The 16,212-nt window shown below is 34.8% G+C and overlaps 1 protein-coding gene across 1 annotated transcript in view; it reads left to right on the top strand.

Annotated features, from left to right (window-relative positions):
• The first annotated feature begins 2,299 nt into the window (after positions 1–2,299).
• The window catches only part of LOC129940463 (beta-mannosidase), a 35,021-nt gene continuing 21,108 nt past the window's right edge, over positions 2,300–16,212 (top strand). The window contains exon 1 of the mRNA XM_056048808.1: positions 2,300–2,566. Within this exon, the coding sequence (XP_055904783.1) occupies positions 2,443–2,566 (124 nt within the window). The 5' untranslated portion in view covers positions 2,300–2,442. The remainder of the gene's footprint in view (positions 2,567–16,212) is intronic.

Genomic DNA, 16,212 nt, shown 5'->3' with positions numbered 1-16,212 from the left:
AAATATAGATATTTACGATTTAAAGCGGGCACAAAGCTTGAGGTAACATTTCATATTGCCTTTTAACAGTTCATAATTTCTATTTAATAAATCAAAGGCTAGAATAAACGCGTGATTGTAGTTAAGCTAAAAAAGTAGATCTATTTTCTATTCAGTCGGGCTTTTTACACTTTATTGTAAGTCATAGTTGGAAATTTAAGTAAAACAAAATGTAAGTAAATGAAGTTCCTCTTTTTAAGAAATAATTAAATCAAAAAAAGTGTAAATCCAGATTTAAAGGATAAGACATCAAGATTATCCAATCAAGCCACGTTCATCTCTTCTTTTAAAAAATAGTTTTCCAAATTAACTACATATGTATGTTAGATTCCCAAAATTTAGAATATGCGATATTTCTTATCTTCAAAATAACAGATGTGAGTAAATGCTCAAGGTTTGAAGGTAAATTTCGTTTTAAAAATACTGGGGTCGCGCTTTTTGACACATTATGTCACAAATACGGTCAAATTCAAATGCTCATTAAAGCCGCATCCCGAGCACCCTGACTTAAGTTTTTAATTTGGTCATCATTCTTTTCTCGTATTTTAGTTAATAACGCTGGCATTTGACACCTGTCACATTCAGCTATCATTTGAAGTCTCATATAATCTGATAAATGGATCAGAAAACGATCGAAGTAGGCTTCCTACAAAAGTGGTGATTATTGTTGTCAAAATTAACTAACTACGCGGGCTATCAGTAAAATTGTGAACAAAATGTGAAGAGAGTGGAAACGTTTCTGATGTCGTAAGGCCTTTTAAGTGCTGCTGATTAATACGATTTAAAAGCTAAATGCCAATAAAAAAGAATTCGCATAAAACGTTCAGTATGTAGGTCTATGTATTTGTTTAAAATGTATCTTTAGTTGTTCTTTTTTAAAGTAAGTTTAACAGAACTTATTTGCTTAATTAAGTTAGGGCCGTACAAAGGGATGGTTCTGAAGTGTCTTGTTTATAAAAACAATACGCATCATTTTAATGCATGTAAAGAACTATCCGAAAGTGATTTGGTTTTATCGAACTCTTACCATTTCCGTAGCAAATTTTAACAACTTCAAGCGTTGAAGCGTTTATTGTTCTAACTTTTAGTAATGGCTCTGTTTTTATTTGTCAAATGTCAAAAGTGACATCTGCGAAAATAAAGAGCTAGTCAAAATGAAATCTCTTATTGAAAAAAAGTTAATGGTAAGCACACATTTGTTTCCTAGTTCTAAACTTTAACATGAAGAAGTAAGAAGGTCTTTACTTACTATAAAGAAACTTTACTTATGGTAGTATCGATGGTAATAAAATGACGAAAAAAAAATAAAGACAACTTATTTGGTGAGGGTTTGAATTCTGAGAGACCTTTCAAATCACATTAGCCTTGATTGGTGAACATCGTTGCAAAACATCGTTGCTCCTGGGAAAAAAATGTTGGGGCCATTCTGATTTTGTTGGGGCTACTTATTTTTTCCGTATTAACAGTATAACGTGTGGTCGAAATTCGAACATCTGAGCGATAAAATATGATTTCACATATTATGAATATTTTTACAGCTACATATTACTGCTGTCAGTCGATGTAGTGTGTTGAATTTTTCAATGAATGCGTCCAGCAAAATAATCATATGGATGATGGTAAATATCGATTACTTGGAAATTACAGATTTCTAAAATTCTTAGGTTATGATTTACTATTCTGTTCAAAATTAGTTTTGAGTTTGTAAATTATACAATTCTAGGGCCATTTCGTGATGGCCCGGGGCAGGGTGCCAAAATATAATTCTTGGGGCCTAATGACCCAATTGGGCACTTTAGCACAAGGCTGGTCGCAAATCTAGAGATTAAAGGTTTTTAAGTTTTAACTTTGGCGTGATGATATATTTTAATTTAGATTTTTAAAACAGCTTTGGACTTATAGTTTAAGGGCAGTGTACTCTTATTAGGGCTTGCACAAAGGGATAATTCTTAAGGTTCTTGCTTGGAACGCCCAATTTGTATTTAAATGAACTCTATAAACATGCCATCTTCTTGTACACTTCTTGTGCATTGACTTCATTTGAGTGCACATTTTTTGTGTATTTCTAATTTAATCGAATGCAGAAATAAGGTTATTTTTTAAATTGTTTTAAATTTTTCACGAACACACAAATTACCCTCAAGTGAAGAAAAATAAAATAAATAAATTGCTTTATGTTATGACTTTATCAGTTCATACTTCATAGAGGCTATAGTTTTATTTTGTTCATTTTTCTGATTCACCGTTATATTTACACGCACATTCATTTAGTTGCTCTTAGACCGCGAACGGAATCGCAACCGAGTCTTTTTGATTACTTTACCATATTTTGTTTGTAATTTCGAATAAAATTCTAATTTCGAAATCGTTATAATATACCGCTATTGCCGGTCGGTTTTAAGAATGATTCTCAGATATACCGTTATTCTAATAGTTGTTTTAGTTGAATGTTATCGAAGTGCAAGTAGTGAAAGTATTAGAGAAGTTGAATTATCATCTGGTTGGTCGATAAAGAATCAAAATGGCTGTGAGTTGAGTACAATGTACATTATGTTTATAAATTTCCCTTTCCTTGATACAAAAGGCGCTTTGTGAGTGTTGTGACTTTTATAATGAAGTCAATTGTCAATAAGTGTTATGTTATCTTATTTTTTTATCGAACAAGATTGATAAACAAAGCCTATTTCTGTTTGAATGATTGGTATGCAGGTATCTAGGTGGGTAAAGATGATATTTTGGGTTTGTTATTCACTCACACAAATAAATGAAAGTGATTAGTATATTTTGAATTTGAAGCGCTTTTAAAATCACATTTGGATTACTTTCATAAATTGGTAGTAAAGGGTTTTCTATTAAAGGTGAAAGTCGATTTAAGAAAAATTAAATAAAACAATTTGTATATGAGATATGAATAAGATTTCATCTTTATTTGAGTGAAATAAAACATCGTTTAAATGACCTCCAGGTCTTTCGGTGGTGCGGGCTTGAAAGGTCTAGATTTTGATGACTTGGGGCATAAATCAGGCTGAATTTGACTGATGGCATCGATTATGTTGTATTAAAGGGTGGTGGTTCACAGCTTATTACCATAGCTTGCCACTTAAGGAAGCTTGACAAGAAAATAGTCTAAGGGTGTTTAAAACCTTTGATATTGGTATGTCCAACTGAGGTTGCCTCCCCCCCCCGATATCCATGCCATAAAACCGCTCGCTCGGAATATCGGTTTTGTCTGCGCTGTTGGGCATTCTGTTGAAACTATACGCCTACGGTGTTTATGCCATCCTATTCAGGCCACTAGAAGTTTGTGAGTATCGACCTATTGAGATCTTTTTTGTAGGTCTGGTCAGCATCATTTTCGATGAAGTACGAACCGATGACGCATCTTGTCCAAAATCCACACCAAACAGTAACTTTATTTGCATGCATTGTCAATTCAAGAATCTCGAGTGAATTGGTGTCGTCCCAAATTCGGCACATTTTGCTTTTTCACGTACGTATTTATCGAAATATAGGCTTTATCGTTAACTCCAAAAACCAATTAGAGAACATTCGACACTGCGTTTGGTCGTTTGCTTTCAGCCCCTGAGGCAGTTGAATTTTGTATGGGTGCAGGTCCAAATCACAACGCAAAATTTGCGAGATGATTTCGGCAGATCTTGTAAAAACGTGGACTCGAATTTGGCCATCGAACGTTGAAAATGTCGACTTTTAGGGACGACCATGTACCCCTTAAAAAAAGCGCAACTTGGCCATCTTTGCTATTAGAGAACTCCCAAAGCTTTATCATTTTTTGTATTGCTCTTTGTTGTAACTTATGATGATTTGTCTTAAGTGGCTGATTAAAAGAAGACATTTTGACAGAAAGTAAAAGAAACAATATGGCGTCAACAAACTGTGAAGTACAAAGTATACAATTCATTAAAACATATTTTAGCTTATTATGTTAAGAAAATCGATTTATTTGTGATTGCAACTAAAGCAGAGTTTTAATAAAGTCTTCCAAAAGGTTATACATACCCTTATAAAGTTTAAACATAAAGTTTAAACATAGAGAACATTCGACACTGCGTTTGGTCGTTTGCTTTCAGCTCCTGGGGCAGTTGGATTTTGTATGGTTGCAGGCCCAAATCACAACGCAAAATTCGCGATGATGATTTCGGCAGATCTTGTAAAAAGGTGGACTCGAATTTGGCCATCGAACGTTGAAAATACCGACTTTTAGGGACGACCATGTACCCCTTAAAAAAAGCGCAACTTGGCCATCTTTGCTATAAGAAAACTCCCAAAGCTTTATCATTTTTTGTATTGCTCTTTGTTGTAACTAATGATGATTTGTCTTAAGTGGTTGATTAAAAGAAGACATTTTGACAGAAAGTAAAAGAAACCATGACAATGGTTTTGAAATTCTTAAAATTGTAATGATTGAGAAATATGGTACTGAACCTGTTAGCACAATCCACGTTCGTAGAGTGCGGCTAAAAAAAGAATTTCTTGTACTTTACAGTACGTCCAAAACTGGACTTAAGGGTAAGCATTCCTATTGTAATAGGATTATTTTGCGGATGAATTGTAACTAGATATTTTACGAGAACGATATATTTTTCCTTAATTGTTAAGCATTGTTTACTAAAATAGCGATAAATAGTGACGGTTGCCTGATATGGAAAGATTTAACTTCTGAATTATTTTCAACAGATTCAAGTAGTTTATTGGGGCACATGAATATGAGAATTGTCTCCAAGTCTCGGACGAATAATGGCTTTATAAATTATGGGCACAAAGGGTAAAAAATTGTTTGCATTGTCGAACAAAACTTTATCACTTATCAGCACTTCTGAAGAAAACCGTTTTATCTCCTTGATACAATTAACACCTATTGCAAGCGGCATTAGGGGAGAGCTACCCTTTAGCTACAGTACACAGCATTGAAAATAAAATTCTACACGGTTTAAAATTAAAAGAGCTTATCAAACAATTCCTTTCACAAAAATTCGAATGCATCTACAATTTTTCAGACAGAATATCAAATTTGAATATAAAAATAGGGAAAAGTATTGGAGATAAAATGTTGAGAATATGGAAAGACCACTTCTCCAAATTATATAACCTAATTCCACTGTAAAGGAGATAGAACCACTCAACCAGAGATCAACAATTTCGCCTACCCGACCTCGACGAAGTGAAGATAGCTATATCTACTAGAACTGAAGTCAAACAAAGCTGCTGGAGCTGACGGCATCGCTGCCGAACTATTTAAAGCAGCACGTGATGACTTTTTAAGGAGCATGCACCAACTCGTCTGCAAAATATGGTCGGAAAAAAGCATGCCCGATGAGTGGAATCACAGCATAGTTTGCCCGATACGTAAAAAAGGAGACGCTACAAATTGCGCCAACTACAGAGATCCTCTCTGCCGTATTTTGTGAACGCCTGAAGCCGTTCGTCAACAACCTGATAGGTTTTTATCAGTGTGGCTTCAGACCAGGAAAGTCCACTATCGACCAAATATACACACTACTGCAGATCTTGGAAAAGACACTGGAGCTTCAAATCGATACCCATCATCTCTTTATCGATTTTAAAACCGCGTATGAAAGCATCCACAGGGAAAAGCTCTACCAAGCAATGTCTAGTTTTGGCATCCCTATCAAGCTTATCCGTTTGTGCAGAATGACGATGGAGAATGCACGCTGCTTTATCAAGGTCGCAAAATATCTCACCGCTGCATTTGATGTCAAAAAATATTTTAGACAGAGCGATGCACTGTCATGCCACTGCTTTAATACCGTCATCACTAGAAGCACAATCTTCCAAATGTCCATCCATAATGATATTGGCATAATTAGAAGATCAATGCGTGATGTCAGTGGAGCTTTTATGTTTTTGAGCATTGCGACAGAAGCGAAGAAGATGGGTTTAATGGTCAATCAGGGCAAGACCAAGTATATGCTTTCATCAACAAAGGACATTGAAGAACGACGTCTTGGGGAAAACGTCACCATGGACAGCTATAACTTCGAGGTTCTTGAGGACTTTGTCTACCTAGGCACAGCTATAAACAAAGAAAACGACACCAGCACTGAAATCAAACGAAGAATAACTGTTGAAAATCCTTCTTTGGACTTAGAAGGCAATTGAGAAGTGAAGTCCTCTCTCGAGCATCTAAAATCAGCTTCTATAAGACACTCATCATTTCGGTTCTCATTTATGGCGCTGAGGACTTGGCCCCGTCAGAGAAAGATGAGGGCGTCTTAGGATGCTTCGAGAGAAATATTCTTCGGGTGGTTTTTGGTCCCGTACGCATAGATGAAGCATGGAGGAGAAGATATAACGACAACCTGTACGGGCGTACAGCGATACTGACCTAGTTAACAGAATTAAAATCCAACATGTAGACAGCTAGCTAGGGCCCAAGCTGACTGGAGAAGTATGTTGTGTGGGTTGAAGCCCAGGTCCACCCCGGACTGTAGCGCCACCTTAAGTAAGTAAGTAAGTAAGTATTGGAGACAAAATGGAGTCCTGAGGGACACCAATGTTTACATTGTAGAATATCAGCCATAAACCTGGCAATTGCTACTGGTATTGAATTGTTGAAAAAGTAGTTTGTAACCCAACCAAGATAAGATTTTAAAAGATCATTATGTTAAACTCTATTAAATATCCTTGATACAACAATTTGTTTTACTGTACGGTGAGATAAAATATGAGATTACCAGTTGACCTATTGCTACGAAAGCCATACTGCCGGAACTTATGATATTTCTTGAGATGAAAATTGATAAGCTTTCCCCTTAAAAATTAGGAACCTAAGAGCAATTAGGCTATAGTTATATGGGGAGAAAGATTCACTTTTTTTAGGGATTGGCTTTACATTAAATATTGTTTTTATACACACGGAAAAATATCTGTAAAGTATTCGGCGTTGAAAAACACCTCTTCAGAGTATTCGTAAATCTCTAAGAAACTTTGGCAAGAGTCAAATTGTCGTACACGTAGCGGGATGGTTAGTGCGTTGGACTGGCATGCCAGAGGTCTTGGATCCAATCCCTTAGGAACTGCCTCTTGCGGAGAATTGACAAATCCTTCAAGAGTAATTCTTTCATTAAAAGTAGGTAATAATGGGACACATGCAAATTTGAAAAACAAAAGCCATTCTCTGGAAACCTATACATGTAATATAACAAATAGATATTAAATTAAATTGTTTATATTATTAGTTTATTGAATAACAAAAATTGCATAGATTCATAAATTATAAGTTTGATAAAAAAAAATATTACGTTAAACAACTCAGATATTTCACCTCAAAGTAATAATGGGACACCCTTTAACCTTAATTTATATTGAGCGAAATAACGGTACTTTTTCGCTTTCTTTCAATCAGGATTGCAGTACAGTTATTCTTCACTATTTTGTGTTGCATTGAGTTCATTTGGAAGGAATAATTTTATTATTTATTAATTATGGCACCACGCGGTCGTCAAACATCGGTTAAAATACGGGAATTAATTATTAATCATTCCAAATCTGGAAAATCTATACGGAATATTGCCGAGATTGTGAAACAACCCAAATCTACAGTTTTTAATATAGTAACGCGGTATAAAAATGAAAATAATTTTAGCAACAAACCAAAACCGAGCAAACGAAAAATATTTTCGGATTCAGATGAGAGATGGCTTTTAAGACAAGTTAAGAAGCAGCCGCACCTTAGTGCCCCAAAACTTGCTGCAGAAGCAGAAAAGTGCCTTGGGAAAAAATCAGACCCAGAAACAGTGAGAAATGTCTTAAGAAAACATAACTTCAACGGTCGAGTTGCGCGGAAGAAACCTTTCGTGAGTAAAATTAAGAAGAAAAAACGCGTTATGTTCGCCAATACATATAAGAACGAAGATTTTGCTTTCTGGAGTAAAGTAATTTTTACGGACGAAAGCAAATTCAATGTTTTTCGTTCCGATGGGCGTTCATATGTTTGGAGAAAACCCAATGAAGAGCTTCGGGAAAGAAATTTGAGACCAACAGTAAAGCACGGTTCAGGATCAGTAATGGTATGGGGTTCAATGTCAGCAGCAGGACCCGGAAAACTTCACATAATTGAAGGCATAATGGACCACAAATATTATCTCAATATCTTAAGATCAAATCTGGCGGAAACTGCTGATAAACTGGGACTTTCGGAGGATTATTATTTTTACCAAGATAATGGTCCTAAGCATAAGGCGTATAATGTTCGAAGTTGGTTGCTGTACAACTGTCCTCACGTGCTGGAAACGCCCCGCAATTTCCTGACCTTAACCCTATAGAACATCTGTGGAGCTATTTAGAAGAAAAATTAAGAATTCAGGACATCAGAAACAAAAACGACTTAATTGCCAGCTTGAAGAACGAGTGCGACAAAATTTCGCCAGATTACTGTCAAAAACTAGTCAAATCCATGCCTAATCGCTTGAAAGCAGTAATAAGCCAGAAGGGCCTTCCCACCAAATATTAAATTATTAAGATAAAGCTTGTAATACATTTTATTTTCATATTTACATGTTTGTCCCATTATTACTTTGAGATGAAATATCTGAGTTGTTTAACGTAATATTTTTTTTATCAAACTTATAATTTATGAATCTATGCAATTTTTGTTATTCAATAAACTAATAATATAAACAATTTAATTTAATATCTATTTGTTATATTACATGTATAGGTTTCCAGAGAATGGCTTTTGTTTTTCAAATTTGCATGTGTCCCATTATTACTTTGAGCCACTGTACTTTCTCAATTTAGCCTTTTGGATTCGGATTAAAACACACAGGAAAGGTTGAGAATTGTAAATCACTAGGCTTTAGTTCTGTACGGACTGTCAACTTATTTAATTTATTTCATCATTTAACAATTTATCATCAATTTAACAACAAGCTGCAAGCAAATTGGATCAATCAAGCTTACAAAACAGAGTTTTTGAATTTTTTTCTTTTTCTTTAACAACTTTTAATTGACGAGAAATTATACACCTGAAAACTGATTAAACAACATTTAATAATGCAGCAACAGGTGACAAAGCCTAAAGTATGCATTGGTACTCTATATATCTGGAAACAAAATTTGCTCAAATATCTTCAAATAAATTTGTTAATAAAAGTACTTAACATGTTAAGTTTAATAACAAGAACAAGTATATTTTGATATTAAAGTAACAAAATTTACATATTCCCACTTTTAAAGGTAACAAAATAACGGTACATTGCTAATTATCTACTATACCACAAAGGTCGATGATATCTTAAAACAAATAAACAAACAAAACAACTTAAACGTCAATTTTTACTCTAACCTTGAAATATATGTAAATAAAGCTGATTATACCAGATAAATATTTAATATTTTATCGGGTTTTGGGTTGAATTGATTAAGTTGCACTTAAACCAATTAACAAAAAAAAAACTTCTTCGGACTATTGAACACACATTTTTACTTGCGACATATAGGAACTATATGGCAAGTTTTGCATTCGTGCAAAATTTCGAACTCGAGATTTTAATCAAACATGATATTACGATGGTAGAGAAGTCGAAAAAAGTGGGTCCCGCGATTCCGTCCGGTCGTTTTTGTCTGTCTGTCCACGCTCCTACAGCCTAAACCATTGGGTCGATTGAGTTCAAACTTGGAAGTTAAGGTTTTGAGCAGATTCGCGTTAGGCGTTTTTTTCATTTTTTTTTTAAGATCAAAACTAACAGTGGCCACCATACAATTTTTTTGGTCAAAAAACGAAAATTCGAATTTTCTCAAAAACAAATTGATAGATTTTCTTTAAATTTTCTCTAAAATTTTATTTTTTAACTTGGCTTCTTTTAATAAGAAAAACAAATTTTTGTATTGCTCAGGAAAGGTACCGCTCATACAACCGTTATTTTGTTTTTTAATTTTCTCAGCAACTTATGAACCGATTTAAATAATTTTTTTTCTGAATGAGCTCTTGTATTGCCTTAACAATATTTGATTATCAAAAGTGCAATTTATTATTTTTTGGATTTTTAAAAAAATATTGAATTTTATTTTTTCAAAATTCGATATCTCAAAAACGGGTCAACATTTTTTTACGAAATTCAAACGTAAAGCGTATATTAACAACCTATAAACAACTGTGTACCAAAAGTATTTTTAGAACAAAATTGAAAAATTTTATATATAAAAAATTAATTTAAAAAAAAACCGCTCTAACGATTTTCATAAAAAAAATTTGAAAAATGAAATGTTTTTTTATTTATAAAATGGCATTTAAATTTTTGAAGACAAACTTATTTTTCGGGCGAAATTTTGAATTTTAAAATAATTTTTTTTTTAAATATTTTTACTGTGCATGAGCCCGAAGGAGCGCATTATTTTTACAAAATTGTAATTACATTCCTAGCTTTTATCTAAACTAGTGCATTTGGTACATATTTATGTATTTTTATAACTAAAATTATTGTAAATACCAACAATGGCCACGCATGTAGCGCAACTGTATCGGATTAACGAATATGATATATTTAATCAACAATCTATTTTAAAGTGTCTATCAAAAAGTAATATCTTGGTAACTTTGTATATGTTATTTTAAAATATTATTCTTTACGAATAAGGTTTGTTATATAAAGTGCGTTGATATAAATAAAACAAAAACAAATTCATCAACCTTCATATGGAAGCTCTTTATGTGAAAATATATACAAGGATAGACTCAAATATAATGAATGAAATTGTGTAGACTTTTTGGGTCGAAAATTTATTATCTCCCTTAAGCCTAGTACATACTTCCTCGTGAAGTGAACGTTCGCCAGTGGAGAAAGTGAACTTTTGACATTGCTCACTGGTACACACTTGTGAGTACACGTTGTGAACATGAACAAACCAAATGTCAAAGCTTCACCAACAGTTCCCATACATTTTGCACGTGAATTGCCCGTGAACGAAAACTCTCCACTTTGTTCTCCACTCAGCTTCACGAGCAAGTTCACGGGTGAACCAAAAACTGAAATTTGTATGGGTTCACGAGATGGTTCACAAGTATGTACTAGGCTTTATTCTGCTGGCTGCTTATGGGAATGGGAATAATATTTTTCTCTCGATTACGCTGAATTTCTCCACTTTCGATACTAACGCCACGCCAACGACTCGGCATCTGGTCGCCCTAAAAGTTTCTGCTCATGAGAGTTCTATGGTTTTCATATACAAAGATCGTGCGGTTTTTTTTGACAAATTAAATGGCATTTATATCTTTGAAGACAAACTTATTTTACAGGTATATTTTTAAATCTTATATAAGTACTTTTTTAAACAGACTCTTAGCATACAGGAGCAAGTTCGTGCGACCCAGTCGTGCATTTTATTTTAGTTCGTTTTATCTCATTTAGTAAAAATTAAACCTAAATTATAGGCACGCATTAAAGTTATTTATACAAAGGGTTCAGGTAATCTCTCAATAAATGAGCTCACTATCACATCCCACTTGCTAGAGTTGGATAAAACAGCTGTGCTTGCATTCCTCTATGTTCTTTAGGGTCTAGGTCTTTTTAAAACTTTGGAATTGAAATAGAAAGAAGCGAAGGAAAAGCTCAAAGGAGATTTGTGTAATATTATGTGATTTCTCATAAGTGCATAATTCTACGACTCTAAAATTATATTACATAACCTTCGGAATAAGTTTATGTTATTGGATCCTTCTTTAATTAAGTCAAAGTCAAGAATTAAGTAAATACATTAGTTTATTCTCAATATATGGGAGTCGAAAATGCAGTTGTATGAATTATTTGTGGTATCTTGTCAGAAACGTCTTTATTATTAATTTCGAAACCTTGGGCTTATGGAATTAGTTTTGTAGACATTGTATTTCATAATTTGCTTTTCGACGATTTGGAAATCTCAAGATGGAGGTGAAAGAAAAGTTACAGCTGAAAGCGAATGAAGTTAAAAATTTGCAACGAAATACTGTCCCCAATATCTGGTTTAGTATGTAGATTGTAGATATTTTAAGATATCGACAAGTTTTTAAATATTAAATATTTAATACCAGTCATAAACTACTTTTATCGTTTAAACATTTGTTTCTAAGTAGTTAAGTATAATAATTGTATAAACATAAAAATATACTTATACTTGATAAAGTTAATACCTTTTATTATTTCTTTGATTGATTTAATTTTTGCTGAAGCAGTTTTATTATTGGTTTAAGACTCTAAAAATAATATAAGATAAAACTAATCGAAGTAAAACAATTTTAAAAGGGAAACATAAATTTTAATTAGTGTGTCGCAACCTCGTGTGAAATTGAAAAACTAAAGGCAAATTAGGCACTTAAGAATGATTTGTATCATAATCTAAGGTACACTTCGTGTCACATGAATAGGGAAACGATTTTCGTTTCTTATTTGTTTTTTTTTGTGTCACATGAATGGGGACAAGATCTAAATTTACCTATTAGCGTGTTTTAAATCAGACAAAACGATACTCTGATTGTTTGGGAGCTTAGTACAAGTATTAATTTCATAGAATCAAGAAGTAAGCCCAATTCGAGCTTACCGGGGTCTCGGCAAAACCATACGTATTAAAGCCAGCAAAAATGGAAGAAGTTCAAATGGTTTATACAACTGCCTCAAGGACCGAAACATGTGTTTATACAAAAACCAAACAATGAAGAAAAAACCACCATAGAATGCTGAACGCAATTGCAAACGCCTTAATTTAGGAACAAACTGCCATGCGAGAGGTCTTGGGTTCGATCCCTGCCTATGCCACCTAAAGTTTTTTGTTCACGGGTACTGCCTCTTGCGAGGAATTGAAAAAGTCTCCAAGAGTAATTCTTGTCATGAAAAGTGCTTTCTCAAACTTGCCGTCCGGATTCGGCTTAAAACTGTAGGTCCCTTCCATCCCTGACAACAGTACTTGCACACAGGAATGGTTGAGAGTTGTCAGTCACCAGGCCCTAGTTCTCAAACGGACTGTTGCGCCACCCAATTTATTTATTTATTTACTTAAAAATCGATTCTGATACGAGCTCTTCCGCAGTTTTCTGAATAATTTAGTGGACAATGATTTACTTTCTTACAAGATAATGCACCAATACATACCGAACGTACAACGATTCAATGACAAATTGTGAATCTAATACCATGATCCCCATATTCTTCTGACCTGAACATCGTGGAAAACAAGTGGGGATGGCTTTCAAGAAAAGTCTATAAAGCAGAACGATAATACCAAAAAACGACCATAAAACGGTCCTTAATTATCTGACAGCGTTATGTATGAATCCATGCACCAAAGGTTATTTGAAGTAACTAAGAAATCAGGAGGCAGCAAAATTATTTTAATCCATTTAATAAAACCAGTATTTACCTAAACTATAAGATTCGTTGTTATTTTGTTTGCTGAAAAGCCTCTCACAGGTAAATTAAGATCTTGTCCCTAATCATGTCACACAAAAAGAAAGGTTATTTTTATGAACTTCTTCGGAAAACCGCCAAAAAACTTGTATTTATTAACTTAATTAAACATTTTTCCTCATTCTTTCCACATTTGGCACAAATAGTACCTATACAGTTTTGTTAAAATCAAACGTTTAACATAGCAAAAAAACTAACTAAAACTAAGAAAATGGACAATTTTTAAGAAGAAGTGTAAGAAAACATCTGGAAATTGAGATTCTATACAAAAACTTCATTTAGCAATTGCTTCAAAGAGAGGGTTTGTTCGTAGACTACTAAATTAACATGTGGTGTTGAAGCGAGCTTTAAACTCGCCTTAATTCTTTATATATCTGAATAGTGTTGAAATGAGTTTAATTCACCTCAATTCCCGTCGGGGATCGGAATCGAGTCAAAATTTGGGAAGAAAAACCTGTATGGAGGAGTTGGTTTTACAGATAATGCATTATGGTCTGTTTATTTGCATTTTGTGTACAAAAAATATAGTTTTGCTTTAATCATATTACAAAAAAGAAATGGACATGGAGTAGGTAGCATATTTTTATATGGTGCTGAACTAATCAGTTCTTCATTGTTTAACACGAATCCTTGATCATTTTTAAATCTTCTTGTGCCGTGGAAACACCAAAATGATTTATTTAATATTAACTGAAATAAACCTTTGGTGAAAACATAGCAAAACTTAATTACAGTTTCTATTTTGTTCTCTTGCATTTTCATTACCAAAACTAAATAATATCAACAATAACAGATTGATTTTTTCCCCAATGGAAAACACATAGGTACATAATTCCACAATAACTCTACGAACACAACCATCGAGATACAAATGCAATCAATATCAATCGTACCAACATTTGAGAACGAAATCACGTAAGATCCATACGAGACTCGTATCAATGTCAAAAACCCATCCATAGTAAGATTCTACTCTAACTTTTATCGGATAAATTCATACAATGGAATTTTTTTTATACTATGGATATAACAAAAATATTATAAAATATTATATTACGGTAGGAACAAACTTAGAATTAAATCATTTTGAAGTCAATACCTTCGTCTATTCTCCGGCGTTTGGTCTTTTCGCCAAAATTTTCAAAGAGCAATTCCTTAAATGGCATAAAGCCCAAAACTTGACAAAAAAAATCCCCAACAAAAATAAAAGAACACCCAAATTGTTCGGTTGCATTTTGCGCAAAAGCTTTTTTAATTTTGAAAAAATTACGAAAATTATTATTTTTATCGTTTCTTAAGCCTTTGACATGATATTAAGCACAATAAGAGTAGTACAAAAATCACTAAGAAAACTTCACGCCCAAATTAAGAAATGTCATAAATCCCAAAAGATTTCTTGTTTCGTTTGAAAAGAGAAATATGTATGAGGCGGGTATGCTGCCGTCTGCAACCCCGCTTGGGTTGGGTTCACTATAGGATTTTGGGTATTTATGTGAAGTTTCTTTACATGTTTAAATGGTAGACATGTGCATTCAAGAGGACACAAGCGTCCACAGGTTTTTCTCAAAACCCACCTCTGTCTATCAACTTCTACTCTCACCTCCCCGCGGTGAACATCGGGTGCCTAGTACCTCAACTGGAAATTGGGTTCCAACCCCAGTGGAAAGTTGTTGGGGGCAGCAAACGAGAGAGGTGGGGAGAGGTGTTTCCACTAAGGCACCTCTTCTTATCCAGGCGGCAGCGGACGAATTCTCGAGATAGAATCAACGGTGGCGTCTACAGTTCCAGTAAGGTTGAACTACTTAGTGAACACCTTATAGGGCTTCTTCGACTTATTCGGAGCCCAGGCCTGTTAGGAGCGGTTTTATCCGGCTCCCCATCCTTGGAGTTATACTTAGGATCTGGCCCTCCAGGTTGGGGGTTGTGCCGTCGGGGTGACTTCCTGGCCACGTAAAAATACCTTAAGTTTCGAAGCACCAACAAGCCTCGGATACGGACGGATTCACTGTTGACAACCCACGCAAACGAAATAAGGACAACGAACTTCGGATCTGTACGTGGAATGTTACGAACAATTAGCGCAAGCCCTAAATTGCTGCAAGGCAGATATTACAACCATCCAAGAAGTGCGATGGGATGGACCGGGCAAACGCAAACTAAAAGACTGCGATATCTACTACGGCGACTGCTACCGAGAACAAAAGACAGCGTCTATTTGGTTGTAGATTTGTTGTTGGAACTAGGCTCAGGCAAAAAGTCTTGAGTTTCAACAGTGTGAGCGAGCGCATCATGACAATCCGCATTAAGGCTAAATTCGCCAACTTAAGCCTAATATGCGCGCATGCCCCAACAGAGGAGAAAGATGAAGACACCAAAGACATATTCTTCGAGCTCTTGACATTAAAATTTTCTTAGGAGATTTTAATGCCAAGCTAGGAAGAGAAGACATCTTTGGTGGGATAATCGGGAGATACAGCCTGCACGACACTACCTCCGACAACGGATTCAGGCTGGTGGATTTCGCTGCGGGGCGAGACGTTCTGGTAGCTAGTACGCAGTTCACGCATCTCAATATCCACAAGGGGGCATGGAAATCTCCTGATCAATCAACCGTCAACCAGATTGACCACATTGCGATCGACGCACGACACTTCTCCAGTATCCAGGATATCCGAACATTCCGAGAGGCCAACATTGACTCGGACCACTACCTCGTTGTAGCCAAGGTACGGCTACGGATATCCCGATCCAAGCCAAA

Source organism: Eupeodes corollae, chromosome 1, assembly GCF_945859685.1.
Source record: "Eupeodes corollae chromosome 1, idEupCoro1.1, whole genome shotgun sequence".
NCBI classification, from domain to species: domain Eukaryota; kingdom Metazoa; phylum Arthropoda; class Insecta; order Diptera; family Syrphidae; genus Eupeodes; species Eupeodes corollae.
The sequence above is the reverse complement of the archived record's forward strand: the minus strand, read 5'-3'. Positions and strand labels throughout refer to the sequence as shown.